General features: G+C 41.8%; 1 protein-coding gene across 2 annotated transcripts in view; it reads right to left on the bottom strand.

Annotated features, from left to right (window-relative positions):
• Nucleotides 1-2777: 2777 nt before the first annotated feature.
• Nucleotides 2778-18647, bottom strand: part of LOC123515768 — a 30944-nt gene continuing 15074 nt past the window's right edge. Inside the window, exons 1-4 of one of the 2 annotated variants that reach the window (XM_045274630.1) lie at nucleotides 6907-7057; nucleotides 5273-5458; nucleotides 3312-3434; nucleotides 2778-3105 (exon numbers count right to left, since the gene is read on the bottom strand). In XM_045274630.1, the coding sequence (XP_045130565.1) occupies nucleotides 2955-3105; nucleotides 3312-3434; nucleotides 5273-5454 (456 nt within the window). In that variant the 5' untranslated portion in view covers nucleotides 5455-5458; nucleotides 6907-7057 and the 3' untranslated portion in view covers nucleotides 2778-2954. Of the gene's footprint in view, nucleotides 3106-3311; nucleotides 3435-5272; nucleotides 5459-6906; nucleotides 7058-18647 lie in introns of those variants that run through there. The other variant, XM_045274631.1, reaches the window with a different exon arrangement.

Here is an 18647-nt window from a genome sequence, read left to right as displayed (position 1 = left end):
ATTACCTCGAAAGTTCCGTTTTGTTGTACGTGATTTGCTGCTCCAAGGAATCCGTTGTTCACGCCTTCGCCTTGCTTTACCATATTTTGCCTTGCCTTACATTGCCTTGTCTAGCCTTGCCTTGTCTTACCGTTACTTGCTTTGCCTTGCCTTGCCTTGCCATGCCTTGTCTTGCCTTGCTTTGCCTTGCCTTACCTTGCCTTGCCTTGCCTTGCCTTGCCTTGCCTTGTCATCCTTTGCCTTTCCATGCCCAACCCGACCTTCCCTTGCTCTTCCTTGCCTTGTCTTCCTTTGCCTCGCCTTACCCTTCATTGTGTTCCCTTTCCCTGTCTTGCCATACCTTGCCTTACCGTACTTTGCCTTACCCTATTTTGCCTTGCCTTACCCTATTTAGCCTTACCATGCCTCAACCTGCTTTGCCTTGCCTTGCCCTGCCTTCGCTTGCCTTTCCTTGTCCTGCCTTGCTTTGCTTTGTTCTGCTTTGCTTTGCCTTGCCTTGCCTCGCCTCGCCTCGCCTCGCCTCGCCTCGCCTTACCTCGCCTTGCCTTGCGTTATCCTGTCTGTCCACGCCCCGCCACGCCTTACGCGACTCTGCACAGTCTCCAACCAACAGAGGGTCAGAGTAGACACCAGGGAGCACTTGCCGTCTGAAGTCACCCGCTGCGGCATGAAGGGAAGAAAAGGGAGGCGAGAGACGCGCGGAGAAAAACATTTAAACATAGACTTTCGGGAAGAGAGAGAGAGAGAGAGAGAGAGAGAGAGAGAGAGAGAGAGAGAGAGAGAGAGAGAGAGAAATTTTACATATATAGTTTTATTCATATTCTGAGGTCCACACTACTGCTCTCACCATGACTACTTTGTAAGACCACAGATGATTTCCAGGGTTCTCAGAATGTTTCTCTTGTTAATAATGTGAAGCTTTCGTTAATGTGTCACTAGAACAACAAAACACATCCTTTAAATTCTTGAAATTCAAGAAAAGACTTTTAAAAGTAGTGGAGATGAGGGTCAGCCTTTTGAGAGTGTGACTCACAATGCGACGGTACAACGTTCACCTTGAGATACACATGCAAAAGTAACCTGAAACGTGTAATGCGAATGTTCATGAACGTCAGCTGTCCATCTGCTTTTATCCATTTCAACTATTTGTTCATTCACATTCATTGCTATTGTAATTTGTAGCACGTTCAGTCAGAAATGCGGAGAAATGTATAGTATGATTGCTCATGAAAGGAAACTGAAATCATCTACCATCTCTACTCTGTTGTTTCACCCGTGCTGCGGTAAACCAAAGGGAACACTCCTATTCTACATTTTTAGCATTTTTTTTTATTCCATTTCATCTTTTTTGTAGTACACGGCGCGTAAAATTGTTTGCGAACATCTCTAATAACTTCCCGAGCAGGTTTTTTTTTTTTTTTTTTTTTTGTAACTTTACGTGGAAATGTGAAAATATGTGAGTTTATCTGATGCGTTGGTAGTTCATTGTGGGAAAAAGATTGAAATAAAAAGAAAAGAAAAAAAGAAAATAAATGAAGTTCATAACGTTTTTTTGTGATTCCCTGAGCACAAGGAGACGCAAGCTGACAAAAGATGTAAAGTGTCTAGGAGATTTTTACACAGAACATTGCGGTGTCGAAATTTGTAAATGTATCTCAACGGATATGTTCCTTTCTTTGCTTTCCAATCTTAGAGAGAGAGAGAGAGAGAGAGAGAGAGAGAGAGAGAGAGAGAGAGAGAGAGAGAGAGAGAGAGAGAGATAAAACCTTGAAGAAAAGTCCATTACATTGTTCATTGTGTTAGGGAATAATCCTGCTTCATCCTTCACCTTCCTTTACTCCTTCCTTCCTTTCTATATCTATCTGTCTTTATTTTTAGTGTTTTGTTTTAATTTTTTTCTTTCATTCTTTGTTTTTACTTCATGAGTTTCACATAGACGAGGTCATCAGAAAAAAAAAACCGCATTCGAGCTGGTTGAGTTTCATGAGAGAGAGAGAGAGAGAGAGAGAGAGAGAGAGAGAGAGAGAGAGAGAGAGAGAGAGAGAGAGAGAGAGAGACGGGGAAGGGGGACAAACTCAATATTTTCTGCAGTGGTGTTTGTATTGTGCGTGCGGTGGGCGCGAGAGAAAAACCCAGGTAACCTTTGGACTGGGGGTGAGGATGGAGACAGGCAAAGGATGCACGAAAATGTAGAATATAATACTTATGCTGTATAATGTTGTTTGTTTTTTCTATTTATCTTCACTTCATAAAATATAATGATTCCCAAACTGAGTGATGGAAAAAAAAAAAAAAACTCGTGTGACTCCTTTGTTGATTGATGTAATGTGCGGAGATCAAATTATTTCTTGCATTTTGGTGTTCTGGTTTGACTTAAAATCGATGCCTTGAAATTTCCTCCAGTTGTGTCATATTTGGTACATTTAGGACACTTTTCCTAAATTTCTGATCACTCTGAGACATCTTTATTTATTTGGGAACTGGGATTTAAGTGGATCTTTTGGTTTATTAGCTTTTTTTTCTTGTTCTTGACCGGTTTTCTCCTCTTACATAAAAGAACTAGGTTAAAATTGCAAAAATCCTCCCTTTTTTTACTTCCCTTTCATGTAGGTGTTTGTAAAGGGTTTCGTGCATTGCTTCTGCTGCTTCTAAGTCTTTTGCAGTGCCCTAAAAGAGTTAACATTCTCTCTTCGGTTGTTTATATGCACTGATATAACCTTCACCTTCTAGATTATTATCATGATGTAAGTTACAAGGACAAGGTAAAAGAAGAGACGTTTTCATGCTGGAAATCTTTTATTTGTGCTGGTGCGTTAACATGCAATGGTTTAGTTTGGCAATAAGATTATAATCATCATCTTGGTCATCATCATTCTGTCCGCGTAACGCAGTGTCGCCTTAGGAGTAGCAGCAGTAGTAGTAGTAGTAGAGGAGGAGGAGGAGCAGTTATGGAATCAAACCACACATTTCACAGTGTAGAAACAATCGCACCTTTCTGTACCTGTGCAACCCCCATTCATAAACATACTGGCTTGTCCCAGCTTCTTGTATCGGATGATTAGCTTCTCTCCCTCAGAGACAATATCGTCTATCGAACCGCAGAAACTGGTTGGGGGAGAGAAAGAAACAAAAATTGAGAAAATACAGTGTTAGGAAGACCAAAATGTACCGACTCTCAAGACGCTCTGAGCACAGAGGTGGAGAAAGACAATGCTCAAACACTTGCTTTGTTACAGGCAGACTTAGAAACCGGAGAAGACTAATGAAGGTCATCTGTATTCAGTGAAGAACTAATGCACACATTCACTTACTTATCTTGGAGTTCTCCTCCTTCTTTTACCACCAGCTTTTCTAAAGAGCAGTCCATTTCGACATCCTGCATGTTTGCCTCCAGGTGACCGTTCTCACAGGTGAAAATGTAGGCGTCGCATTCACTGAAAGAGAGAGAGATAGATAGATAGATAGATAGATAGATGAAGAGCGAGAGAGAGAGAGAGAGAGAGAGAGAGAGAGAGAGAGAGAGAGAGAGAGAGAGAGAGAGAGAGAGAGAGAGAAGGGGGGGGTGCGGTTAGAATTGTTATGTAAAGGATTGTCGTCATTATTTTGAGCAATGATATGTATTCTTGAAATACGCTTCAAAGTCCATTCTTTTCTGTTACTCTTCCCTGGAGTGAGTTTGTTATCTTGCGTCATAAGTAAAAATAATATTTCATTGTTCTTTCTATACTGTTTCATGATATTCTATTAACTACTGATAGAAGAAAGAGGGAACAACGGAATGTAAAGGTGTTCCCATTGGCCGCAGCGTGCGGTAAACAAACGATACCATGCATTGCTGAAAAGTGCATGTCATTTCATCGTCAGTGAGGAGGCGGGTAATGTCGTTGGTGAGGGAATGTGTAAATTGTAGCTGGTTAATCAATATTCACGTATGAGTGGTGTTTGTGGGTGGAGGCACAGTGAGGGTGTTGCGGGACGGTGCAGCAGCCCTGTTTGGCGCCTTGTCATGGGGCAGCAGTTCGTGCACGAGGCTCGCACGCTATTCAGTCCAGTCAGTGTCCAGTGCTGTGTGCACACCCTGTATATGCTAGCTATCTCACATCCTGAAGGTGATCATTGACTCCATGAGCCACAGCCCGTTGCTGATGGAGAATAGTAGCGGTGACTTAACTCAGCGTTATCTGCACGTGCCAACATGTATACATAATGTGGCACAGGTGTAGCCATAGGAACGTAAAGGTTGAGGTGAGGGAAGGTGCGGGATCCTTGCCTTCGTCGTGTTAAAACTATGCTGCTGGTATCTCGGCGCGACCTCGACAATGACACAATTCCCATGCTTACACTCGCGCGAGGACGATCTGGTAAACTGTGTGTGTGTGTGTGTGTGTGTGTGTGTGTGTGTGTGTGTGTGTGTGTGTGTGTGTGTGTGTGTGTGTGTGTGTGTGTAACGTACGGTATTGTGCGACTATCTAAGCCTTCGAAGGAATACATGTGGGCTCAGGAGTTTTATTTGTACTTAGTCATTTATTTATATTAAGTTATTTTAATTTTATATTTGTAGTGCTAATTTATTACTGTTACTTTATAGTTATTAGTATTGGTATTACTAATTATGATGATAATATTATCTTTATTTATTATTATTATTATAATTATTATTATTAATATTATTATTATTATTATTATTATTATTATTATTATTATTATTATTATTATTATTATTATTATTATTATTATTATTATTATTATTATTATTATTATTATTATTATTATTATTATTATTATTATTATTATTATTGTTGTTATTATTATTATTATTATTATTATTATTATTATTATTATTATTATTATTATTATTATTATTATTATATCATTATTACTACTACTACTACTACTACTACTGTTATTATTGTCATCTTTTACCATTGTTATTATTGTTATCGTTATTAATGTAATAATTACAATTAGTATCAGTAGTAGTAGTAGTAGTAGTAGTGGTGATAGTAGTAGTAGTAGTAGTAGTAGTAGTAGTAGTAGTAGTAGTAGTAGTAGTAGTAGTAGTAGTAGTAGTAGTAGTAGTAGTAGTAGTAGTAGTAGTAGTAGTAGTAGAAGTAGTAGTAATAGTAGTAGTAGTAATAGTAGTAGTAGTAATAGTAGTAGTAGTATTGTGTGTGAGCTTTCTCTTCGTTGTTATTTACTAATTTCATCACCTTTTCATTCTCCTATTCTTTCTCTTTTCTAATCCCTCCTTCAAAAAGTTGTACCACCTTACGCTTCACAGAAGAGTTTGCAGCCATGGGTTTGTCCTTTGCATGGAATCTCAACCGTCATTTCTTCTCCTGGTGCCATATTCTTAGAACATTTTAAAGCGGCATGAGAGTGAGAGAGCTGTGCTTGGAGTACCACCAAGACACAGACCACACCCACAACCACAACCTTGGGCAACACGAACATGTTACTGAAAGCAGAAGACGCAAATGGTTAGCTTTACAATAAGATGTTTCATTCATATCCATCTCGGTATTTGTGTAGGAAATCAGAGACATCAACTAGTGTAGAAAACACTATCGATAAAAAATAATTGAAATAGAACTTCCTACCTGCTTCTGTATTTCCATAATCTTATGACTTGAACTCATTTAAGATTGGGAGATCAAGACATTTATTCCTTTCTGTAGGATAACTCCCTCGAACCGGCATGGGAACTGACAACTAAGTGGACTTTTTTAAAACTTTTTTTTTTATTTTTCTCCTCCTTGACACCATGTTGTTTGTAGAGTTTGGTTAAGTCTCTCTCTCTCTCTCTCTCTCTCTCTCTCTCTCTCTCTCTCTCTCTCTCTCTCTCTCTCTCTCTCTCTCTCTCTCTCTCTCTCTCTCTCTCTCTCTCTCTCTCCAGGAGGTCAAGGGACCATCAAGATCGTTCAGGGTCCTCACCGCTGTCCGCTAATGTCAGTCACAGTTTTAGAACATCATGGAAGGTTTAAGAAATTTACATGTAGATGAGATAAACTAGCCATAGGAAGGAGTAAACACACACACACACACACACACACACACACACACACACACACACACACACACACACACACACACACACACACACACACACACACACACACACACTGGGACACATGAACAGTGTGGTGACGTCACAGCACTGCTTAATCTCTGTCACGTCACAAACAAGAAAGAAGAAAAGAAGAGAGAAGAAATGAAAAGAAAAAAAAAATAACAAGTTGATCCCTCCCAGAATGGTCATGTAAATCTTGACACCTTCTTATCAGACATCCGTGACCCGGGAACCGGAAAGGTAATTAGCACTCGATACCAAGGAAAGAGGAAAAAACAATAGACATGCAGACCCAGCAGGCCACAACAACAGGAAGAAAGCCACAAGCCATCCGGGAAGGTAGCCGAGGCAAAAGGGTGATTTATAAACAGTAATGACATAGGGGACAAGGCAGAGAAAGTGAAAGTAAAGTAGGTCAGGAGGTGTGAGGCACCAGAAGGAAACAAAGCAGTAACCTACAGGAACATGCCAACGCCCACTGAACGCCCATCCTCAAACTCCCCCACACCCTGACGGTCGTTCTATAACAAGTACCACGCCTGTGGGAGGATCCTATGCGTCGATGATAAGCATGAATAATCGATATCGAAAGAAGAAGATGGATTATCTGAGTGAATCGGGCAGTCTCAAAATGACTATAAGTATAGGTTAACAGAGAGAATAGTTCAGAGGCAGCAGCAGTAACAGACACAGATTCGAGGCCTGACCACAGAAAGCTAAGAAGGACAAAATTAAATGCATTTGGTATTGTATAGAGTTTACCCAAATGTATATTCTTAAAGTAATGGAAAAACAAACCTATAGAATTAAAGTTGAATAAAAAATATTAGTGTTACCTTTTATTCACGAAGGAATTGAACACCAGACTGGGACGCTGTCAAAGCTCGGTTGACTGTGCCTGGAGCAAGATAACTGCCCATGCCTCCTCGCCCTCCTTTATACACGGTAGTGCGGAGAGGGGGAGGGAGCACCCTTAGTGGCACTTGCCCGCCAGGTGATGCTTGAGAAATGACACCTTTAGAACACTTGTGGCTCGCAAACGCCACTCTGCATTCATAATAACATATTAAAGAAAATTTATATATATATATATATATATATATATATATATATATATATATATATATATATATATATATATATATACTCATGGAAGAGGAAGTAGACTCCTCCCAAAACGATAATTACTCCCAGTGAGGTATAATACTAGTTTTGAGAGTGCTATTAACTTTTATTAAAGCCAGCTGTGACCTCACAGAACGTTTCTCTTTGTGTCTCACAACACAAGGGGGCAGTCACAGCCTGCCCTGTAAAGACAACACATGCAAAACTACATCAACTGGCTGCATAAACATTCTTCACGAAAAAAAAAAAAAAATGACTCCTATTATCATCCTGTGAGTCCCTCTCAACTATTATCTGTTCAACTTGTTTACAGACCGGCACCTCAGTGGGACTTTTCTTTTTGGACTTTCCTCTTACACACACACTGTGGTAGTTGTCGTAAAACAGAGGTAGCATGGAGACACCTGAATCCATTATGAAAGTGTATTTACGGTAGCACAATACACAACAAGTGTAAACCGAGCGAAACGAGAGGCAGGAGGCGTAGCGCGTCCGCCTCAGGCGGCGGCGAGTGAGGACTGAGGGGAAAGACGTGACGTCAGACAGAAAGGGAGTATGGGAAAAACAAAGGACATGCTAACATAACACACACACACACACACACACACATATATATATATATATATATATATATATATATATATATATATATATATATATATATATATATATATATATGTGTGTGTGTGTGTGTGTGTGTGTGTGTGTGTGTGTGTGTGTGTGTATATATATATATATATATATATATATATATATATATATATATATATATATATATATATATATATATATATATATATATATATATTACGTTCACCGGTTAAACTGGTAAGATTGGCATCGGAGAGCCGGTGAACAATAACAGTAAAAAAAAAACACTGCAGGTTCAACTGGTGAGGAAATGCAAAGGGGTCACTTTAAAAGCTATTTTAATAACCCATAATGAAATTGACACATAAATATCAAGAAACATGAAACACAGATATATAACATGAAACACAGGAAAATGACATACACATATACATATAACACAGTAATAAATACAACAATAAAGAACCCAACTTAATACCTAACAATAATCCTAATCCTATATAGAGGCAATGTGGAAAACACGGACGAGGGGAAGTGATACTTATGCGGTATCGCAGTGGTGAAATGCTGGGTGATGGTTGATCCCACGGTAGACCCAAGAGGCGTTGTGTTCACTGGTTGAGGCTTGGATCTCAACTCCCAATCCAGAAAGCCAAGAGCTGGCTCAACACTTTCGGTTGAGTCGAAAGGGGCCGCGTGAATCCAACTTCAGGACAGTAGCGGGGCTTCATGAAACGGTGACGTGGAGGGTTCACGAGACGGTGACGTGGAATGGGAGGCGGAGAGGTGGCGAACGAGGTAACAAGCGGAGGTGGTGATGGTAGTAATGCATGTTACGGGTGGGCCGTAACATTTCCTCCCCCCTAAGACCTCCGTAATGGGCTCATGAAGGAGGTGAGACGGGAGATCTTGATAAGGCGTCGGCGATGATGATGTCCACCCCCTTGATATGGTGGACTTCCAAGTTCAAGGGTTGAGTTAATAAGGCCCACCTAAGAATGCGTTGGTTTCGGTTCCTCATGGCGTGAAGGAAGGCCAGAGGATTGTGGTCGGTGAAGACCTTCGTGATGTGAGGACCAGGATGAAGATAGCACTCAAAACGTTGGAGCGCCAGGACGAGTGCCAGAGCCTCCTTCTCGATGGTGGAGTAGTTGAGTTGATGGTGTTTCAGTTTCGCGGAGTGATAGGTGATGGGATGGAGGATGCCGCTTGTGGGGTCCGGTTGTAGTAGGACAGCACCCACTCCAACTCCACTCGCGTCCACTTGTAGATGGAAGGGGCGGGAGTGATCCGGCGTCCAGACCACTGGTTCCGAGGAGAGAAACGCCTTGAGGTGTTGGAAGGCTTGGTCACAGGTCGGGGTCCAGTGGAAGGGGACGGAAGTGCTGATAAGGTCCGTCAGGGGGGCGGCCAGGGTGGAGAAGTTCTTACAGAAGCGTCTGTAAAAACCAGCCATCCCCAAGAACCTCATGAGAGCTTTCTTGGTGGTAGGGACAGGGAAGCCAAGGGTGGCCTCCACGTTAGCTCTCTTGGGGTGAACCTTGCCGTTCCCCACCACATGTCCCGTAGACTTCCCGAAGGTGGACTTGGCCAGGTTGATTGTAAGCCCGGCTTCCTGCAACCGACCCATCAGCCTCCGAAGACGGGTCAGATGTGTCGCACAGTCGTCTACAGTCACCACCAGGTCGTCCAGATATGCAGATGTTCCCTCCAAGTCCTGAGTGATGTAATTTATAGCCCTCTGGAAGGTGGCAGGAGCATTAGACAAGCCAAAGGGCATCACTGTGTATTGGTATAGTCCGAAGGAGGTGATGAAGGCGGATATTATTTGAGCCTCGTCTGAGAGGGGAATCTGGTAGTAACCTTTAAGCAAGTCTATAGTGGTTACAAATTTGGCTACTCTTATACTATCTATAAGGTCCTCTATCAAGGGCAATGGGTAGGAGTCTGGCACCGTCACTTTATTTAATTTCCGGTAGTCGGTACAAAATCGACTACTACCATCTGGCTTAGATGTTAACAGGCAGGAGAAGCCCAAAAGATATACTAGGTTCTGCAAGGTGATGACAGAGCAGATAGTCTACCTCTTTTTCATCAAGTCTCTTTTAATGGGTGAAATGCGATAGGCTGGTTGTCTTATAGGCTTGATGTCATTAGATATTAATGTTATGTCATGTTGGATAGTATTACAAACTCCTGGAAGGTCACCTGTGATTTCAGAAAAGTCTAGCAATAACTTTTAAGATCAGACTGTTGTGAAGGTGTTAAGGAAAGAAACACCTCATCAAGGTTGGACATGATTTGGCTGTTTGAGGGGCGTCCTTTAGGTGACGAGAAGAGGAATTCGATGTCGGACTCTTCCTCAGGGGCACAGGACCAGACTCCTTCCCTACCAGACATACAGGTACAGCGCGAGACAAGTCGTCCTCTGGTTCTCTGGAGTGGTAAGGTTTCATTAGATTAATATGAACTAGTTGGGAATCCTTACGACGGTCAGGAGTGTGGACCACATAATTTAATGGACTTAGTTTTTGAGCCACAACATAAGGTCCCATGAACTTACTGTGAAGAGCATTGCCTGGAGTGGGGAGAAAAGTAAAACCTTGTCTCCTGGTTTGAAACTTCTCATGACAGATTTGGGAAGAGAATTCTGTTGCATTTTAGTTTGAGATTTGAGGAAGTTTGATTTAGCAAAGATCTGACTTCACTGATTTTATTCTTAAGGTTACTGATGTAGTCAGACACACTGGGGCTTGAAGGAGTATTTTGAGTAAACCATTGATCCTTTAATATTTTGAGAGGCCCCTGATCTGTCTACCATAGAGTAATTCAAAGGGAGTAACCTAAAGAATCTTGAGGAGATTCTCTTAAAGCGAAGAGAAGGAAAGAAATACTTTCATCCCAGTCTCCTTGATGCTCCAAGCAATACTTCTTCATCATGGATTTTAATGTTTGGTGAAACCGCTCCAGACAGCCTTGGGATTGGGGTGGTAAGCCGAGGAGGTAACATGGTCGATGTTTAGCTCATTCACTATCTGTTGGAAAAAATGGCTAGTGAAATTGCTACCCTTGTCAGACTGAATTTGTTTTGGAATTCCTACCGAGGTGAAAAAATGTATTAGATGTTTTACAATGGTCTTTGATGTGATGTTCTTAAGAGGGAATGCTTCAGGGTACCTGGTAGTGGGATCCATGAGGGTTAACAAATACTGATTCCCTCGTTTGGTTTTGGGTAAGGGCCCTACGCAGTCTAGAATGATCTTTTCGAAGGGCTCCGTCTGAACTGGAATAGGCGTCAGAGGAGCTGGCACAAGGCGTTCGTTAGGCTTACCCACAATTTGACATATGTGACATGTTTTTACATAGTGTGACACATCCTTTTTCATTCCTGGCCAAAAAAATGTTGAAGAGCCTTCTTGTAGGTTTTTGGATGCCTAGATGACCTGACAATCCATCATGAGCTAGTTCTATAATGGCTGGTCTTACAGACAAGGGATGACAACTTGATGTGTTTCTGACCAGGTGTCTAGTTGTTTCAGTTCAGGAGGTCTGTAGGCACGCATCAGGACTCCTTCCTGATAATAAAAACAAGGCAATTTAGACATATCCTTTGTCTCACTGGCCACATGTCTGATCTTAGCCAAAGTGAGATCCTGTTCCTGAGCATTAATCAAATTCTCCTTTGAAATGATGTTATTATACAAGTTGTCAGTAGAGGCAATCATTGGTGGAGGAGGTGATGAAAGGGCAGGGGACTTGAACTGAGACCTGGTGACTGCACACACTGGGAAGAAGTGAGGGGATGTTTCGTCCAGGGTCTTAGTGGGACTTTCTGTTAAGGGAGAATCAAGAACAATTAAGTTTGGAACAGCCAAGTTACCCGCAAGATCATTACCCAGTACAAGATGTACTCCCGGTACTGGCAGTTCACCAGGTTTAATGGCTACCTCAACCTCTCCTGAAATGAACGGGCACTGTAAGCTAATATTAGCCAAAGGATAGGAGAGCTGTGATTCGAGACCTGTAAGGATCACCTTCTCCCAGTGAAAACCTGTTTGATGTTAGGGATGACATCTTCCCTTAAGATGGATTGGGCAGCACCTGTATCACGCAGAACCTTGATATTTATTGCCTTGTCTTTACCATCAGTCAGGGACACTTTACCTTGATACATGTACGAGTCATAAAGTTCTAGAGGAGAGTTGACAGGGTTAGCTAGGGCCACTGGTTTCTTGTTCTCAAATGTGTTAGGTTTAGGGACACAAAGAAAATTGACGTTGAGAGCCCTTGCAATTTGGGTGTCTACATTTCTGGATCGTGTGACCTGGCTTCTTACAGTATGTACACCAGGGGGAATTATATGCATTTGGCGAGAATCCGGTTGGCTTACCACCGCGCCCCAAAACCTTCCCCAAAGGAGGACCTAACATTAGACAGTGAACCACGACCTCTACTACCCTGGGATCCCATCAACAAAGCAAACGCATCAGCCACTTTAGCGGCAGACATAAGATCACTCTCTCCCGTTCTTCCACATGCCTCAGAATATTAAAGGTAACTTGTTCTTCCATTCTTCCAGGACCATTAGATTGAGCAACTCCGAAAAGGTGGTAATGTTAAGGGCGGCTAACCATTTCTTAAATTGTCTTAGTTTCTCACTAGCGAATTCAACATAGGTGTGAGACTCTGGTTTCACATACTTTCGAAACTGCTGTCTGTATCCATCAGAAGTGATAGAGTAGGCGTCTAGAATGTTACCTTTGATCTCTTCATATTCTACCTCATCACTAAGGCCGTTGTATACCCTATAAACTTTTCCTACTAGCTTAGGGACAAGGAGAGACACCCACTGATCCTTGGGCCATTTATTCCTATTAGCAATGCTCTCAAAAGCGCGAAATGACCCGTCAACATCAGATTCATCAAAAGGGGGAACTAGCGGAGCAGCTATAGCAGGATTAAAGCTTGCTAACTGTTTCTTTATATCTATTTCTTCCCCTCTAAACTTAGCGTCATTTCGTAGGGCTAACTCCTGAATTTCTAACTCTTTCTCCTGCCTTTTAAGTTGTAATTGAAATTCTCTCTCTTCTTTCTTTTCCTGTAGTTCTCCCGCTTCTCTTTCTGCCTGTAGTTGCATTTGTTTTTCCTGCAGCCGGTATTCTAGTCTAAGCTTCTCAATTTCCCATTGACTTATCCTACTCTTATCCTGTTCTTCCTGGGGACTGTGTATTATAGTCCTCGTAGAAGCTGACATGCAAATTCAACATAGGTGTGAGAGTCTGGTTATACATACTTTCGGAACTTGTCGGTATCCATCAGAAGTGATAGAGTAGGCGACTAGAATGTTACCTTTGATCTCTTCATATTCTACCTCATCACTAAGGCCGTTGTATACCCTATAAGCTTTTCCTACTAGCTTAAGGACAAGGAGAGACACCCACTGATCCTTGGGCCATTTATTCCTATTAGCAATGCTCTCAAAAGCGCGAAATGACCCGTCAACATCAGATTCATCAAAAGGGGGAACTAGCGGAGCAGCTATAGCAGGATTAAAGCTTGCTAACTGTTTTTTTATATCTATTTCTTCCCCTCTAAACTTAGCGTCATTTCGTAGGGCTAACTCCTGAATTTCTAACTCTTTCTCCTGCCTTCTAAGTTGTAACTGAAATTCTCTCTCTTCCCTTTATGCCTGTAGTTGCATTTGTTTTTCCTGTAGTTGCATTTGTCTTTCTTGTTCTCTCTCTTTATCTTTATCTTCTTTTTCTGCCTGTAGTTGCATTTGTTTTTCCGTAATTCTCTCTCTTACTTTTCTGCCTGTAGTTGCATTTCTTTTGCTTCTTTTTCTGCCTGTAATTGCATTTCTGTCGCTTCTTTTTCTGCCTGTAGTTGCATTTGTTTTTCATGCATCCGGTATTCTAGTTTAAGCTTCTCAATTTCCCATTGACTTATGCTACTCTTATCCTGTTCTTCCTGGGGACTGTGTATTATAGTCCTCGTAGAGGCTGACATGGGAGTTAACTCTTCTATGGCATTTCCTAGCAACTGACCTTCTTGCACTAGATGTTCAACAACTACATTCTTAATGACCTCTTTAGTCATCTGAGACGTGATGGGAACATCAAAATGTTTAGCGATGGTCTTCCATTGGTCCTTCTTTATATTAGCATCTTTAAGTTGTTCCAGAGAAGGGTCTGCACAAAAAACTTCAACGTTAAACTGAGCGGAAGCCATATTAAATAGATAATTAAAATGATAAGCGAATTACTTAAGTGAGGAACTTGGCAGAGTGATAATAAAGGCAACCTTGGAAATTACCTAGATTATACTTAAGTAAACACTTATGAGTACAATCACTAATGAGGGGTAAACTAGAGAGTTACAGCATTAAGAGGGATCCGGATTACTCTAGTTACGAGACTTGAGAGTGAGGAACGAATTGTACTTAGACTTGTTATTGATAAGGAGGCGGATTAGTCTGAGAGACTAGTTAAAATGGCCGATTCTAACTAGCGAAAAAAATTATCCGCGAAGTGAGGGGATCGAGGGTTCGCATGAACATATGATGATCCCAACACTTGGATAACACTTATTACACACCTGCCTATGTGCAAAAAATAGAGATAAGTGCTATCGGTGAACACTCCTTTCTACCTAGTTTCCTGCTCTACCACTGCTATGCGATACCAATGAAAGTCACGAAGCACTTTTAACCCAAAAGGAGCCACTTGATCGCACAAAGGTAAATTTAACCCACACGCAGAGTAAGTCACAGAAAAAAAAACACATCAGAGTCACAACACCACAGAAACACAAGCAATCACAGAAAAAAAAAAGTCACTGGAAAAATGGAACACTGAACATGGGTTATAATAGTCCTGTCACGGTCGCCAATTGTTACGTTCACCGGTTAAACTGGTAAGATTGGCATCGGAGAGCCGGTGAACAATAACAATAAAAAAAAAAAAACACTGCAGGTTCAACTGGTGAGGAAATGCAAAGGGGTCACTTTAAAAAGCTATTTTAATAACCCATAATGAAATTGACACATATATAACAAGAAACATGAAACACAGGAAAATGACATACACATATACATATAACACAGTAATAAATACAACAATAAAGAACCCAACTTAATACCTAACAATAATCCTAATCCTATATAGAGGCAATGTGGAAAACACGGACGAGGGGAAGTGATACTTATGCGGTGTCGCAGTGGTGAAATGCTGGGTGATGGTTGATCCCACGGTAGACCCAAGAGGCGTTGTGTTCACTGGTTGAGGCTTGGATCTCAACTCCCAATCCAGAAAGCCAAGAGCTGGCTCAACACTTTCGGTTGAGTCGAAAGGGGCCGCGTGAATCCAACTTCGGGACAGTAGCGGGGCTTCATGAAACGGTGACGTGGAGGGTTCATGAAACGGTGACGTGGAAGGTTCACGAGACGGTGACGTGGAAGGTGAGGCGGAGAGGTGGCGAACGAGGTAACAAGCGGAGGAGGTGATGGTAGTAATGCATGTTACGGGCGGGCCGTAACAATATATATATATATATATATATATATATATATATATATATATATATATATATATATATATATATATACATATACATACATACATGCACTTACCACACATACACCCTTCACTCCAAATCAAAATTTAAAAGAAAAATGGGACCTAAAATAAACAACGCTTCTGAGTCCGCCTCTGGGGAGGGGACCAAAAATGTCCCCAGGTCGGACACCTCTCCTGTTGAAGACCACAAATGCCTTGACATCTCCCTCAACTTTTTCTACATTAACTTCTGCAACATTCGCGGTCTTAGATCTAATTTTCAATCTGTGGAACACCACCTCTCCTCTACTAAACCTCATCTTCTTTTCCTCACTGAAGCACAGCTGTCTGAGGCAACTGACAGTAGCCCCTTCTCTGTTCCCTCCTACTTTCTCTATTCTCATTTTCATTCCAAAGCTGGATGTTGCGTCTATGTAAGCAATGACTTAACTTGCTCTCGTGCCCACGCTCTTGAGTCTTCGAATTTTCCACCATCTGGCTACGACTTAACAGTCACTCTCAAACTAAATTCATCTGTGCTGTTTATCTCTCCCCTAACTCTTCTGACTATAGTAATTTCTTCGACTACTTAACTTCTAAAGTGGAGCACATTCAGTCCCTCTACCCTTTCGCTGAGATTTCCATTCTTGGAGATTTCAATGTTCACCACCAGCTTTGGCTTTCCTCCTCCTTCACTGACCACCCTGGTGAACTAGCCTTCAACTTTGCTATCCTCCATGACCTAGAGCAACTGGTGCAGCACCCTACTCGTATTCCTGACCGTCTTGGAGACACGCCCAACATTCTTGATCTCTTCCTCACCTCTAACCTTTCTGCTTATGCTGTCACCCTTTCATCTCCGTTGGGCTCCTCTGATCACAATCTCATTTCTGTATCTTGTCCTATTTTTCCAATCCCTCCGCAGGATCCCCCAAAGCGAAGGTGCCTCTGGCGTTTTGCCTCTGCCAATTGGGGGGACCTGAGGAGGTATTAAGCTGATTTTCCCAGGAATGATTATTGCTTCCGTGTCAGAGACCCATCTCTTTGTGCTGAACCCATAACAGAGGTGTTAGTATCTGGCATGGAGGCGTACATTCCTCATTCTTTTCTCAACCTAAACCTTCTAAACCTTGGTTTAACTCAGCTTGTTCTCGTGCTATACATGATAGAGAGGTTGCCCACAAAAGGTACTTGAGCCTTCCATCTCCTGAATCTCATGCACTTTATACCTCTGCCCGGAATCATGCCAAGTCTGTTCTTCAACTTGCCAAACACTCTTTCATAAATAGAAAATGTCAAAATCTTTCAAACTCAAACTCTCCTCGTGACTTCTTGTATCTAGCCAAAAACATCTCAAATAACTTCACTTCTTCATCTTTCCCTCCTTTATTTCATCCTGATGGCACCACTGCCATCTCTTCTGTCTCTAAAGCTGAACTCTTTTCTCAAATCTTTGCTCACAACTCCACCTGGGACGATTCTGGGCTTGTCCCTCCCTCTCCTCCTCCCTCTGACTATTTCATGTCTACAATAAAAATTCTTCGTAATGATGTTTTCCATGCCCTTGCTGGCCTAAACCCTCGGAAGGCTTATGGACCTGATGGGGTCCCTCCTATTGTTCTCAAAAACTGTGCTTCTCTGCTTGCACCTTGCCTGGCCAAACTCTTCCAACTTTGTCTTTTGACTTCTACCTTTCCTTCCTGCTGGAAGTTCGCCTACATTCAGCCTGTTCCTTAAAAGGGTGACCGTTCTAACCCCTCAAACTACCGTCTTATAGCTTTAATCTCTTGCTTGTCTAAAGTTTTTTAATCTATCCTGAATAGGAAGATTCTCAAACATCTGTCACTTCACAATCTTCTGTCTGATCGCCAGTATGGCTTCCGTCAAGGTCGCTCTACTGGTGATCTTCTGGCTTTCCTTACTGAGTCTTGGTCATCCTCTTTTAGAGATTTCGGTGAAACTTTTGCTGTTTCGTTAGACTAATCAAAAGCTTTTGATAGAGTCTGGCATAAAGCTTTGATTTCAAAACTGCCCTCTTACGGCTTCTATCCTTCTCTCTGCAACTTTATCTCATGTTTCCTTTCCGACCGCTCTATTGCTGCTGTGATAGACGGCTACTGTTCTTTTCCTAAACCTATTAATAGTGGTGTTCCTCAGGGTTCTGTCCTGTCACCCACTCTCTTTCTATTATTCATTAATGACCTTCTTAACCAAACTTCTTGCCCTATCCACTCCTACGCTGATGATACCACCCTACATCTTTCCATGTTCTTTCAGAGACGTCCAACCCTTCAGGAAATTAACAGATCACGCGAGGACGCCACGGAACGCCTGACTTCCGATCTTTCTAAAATTTCCGATTGGGGCAGAGAAAATCTAGTAGTTTTCAATGCCTCAAAAACTCAATTCCTCCATCGATCAACTCGACACAACCTTCCAGACAACTATCCCTCTTCTTCAATGACACTCAACTGTCTTCCTCTTCCACAATGAATATCCTCAGTCTGTCCTTTGCTCATAATCTTAACTGGAAACTTCACATCTCATCTCTTGCTAAAACAGCTTCTATGAAGTTAGGTGTTCTGAGGCGTCTCCGCCAGTTTTTCTCGCCCCTCCAACTGCTTACTCTGTATAAGGGCCTTATCCGACTACATCAGTGAAGTCAGATATTTTGCTAAATCAAACTTCCTCAAATCTCAAACTAAAATGCAACAAAATTCTCTTCCCAAATCTGTTATGAGAAGTTTCAAACCAGGAGACAAGGTTTTACTTTTTCTCCTCACTCCAGGCAATGCTCTTCACAGTAAATTCATGGGACCTTATGTTGTGGCTCAAAAACTTAAGTCCATTAAACTATGTGGTCCACACTCCTGACCGTCGTAAGGATTCCCAACTAGTTCATATTAATCTAATGAAACCTTACCACTCCAGAGAACTAGAGGACGACTTGTCTCGCACTGTACCTGTATGTCTGGTAGGGAAGGAGTCTGGTCCTGTGCCCCCTGAGGAAGAGTTCGACATCGAATTCCTCTTCTCGTCACCTAAAGGACGCCCCTCAAACAGCCAAATCATGTCCAACCTTGATGACATTATTTTTTTCCCTTAACACCTTCACAACAGTCTGATCTTAAAAAGTTATTGCTAGACTTTTCAGAAATCACAGGTGACCTTCCAGGACTTTGTAATACTATCCAACATGACATAACATTAATATCTAATGACGTCAAGCCTATAAGACAACAAGCCTATCGCATTTCACTCATTAAAAGAGACTTGATGAAAAAAGAGGTAGACTATCTGCTCTG

The sequence above is a fragment of the Portunus trituberculatus genome, chromosome 39 (assembly GCF_017591435.1).
Source record: "Portunus trituberculatus isolate SZX2019 chromosome 39, ASM1759143v1, whole genome shotgun sequence".
Classification (NCBI taxonomy): Eukaryota; Metazoa; Arthropoda; class Malacostraca; order Decapoda; family Portunidae; genus Portunus; species Portunus trituberculatus.
Note: the sequence above shows the minus strand (reverse complement) of the source record. Positions and strands in the feature narration are given on the sequence as shown.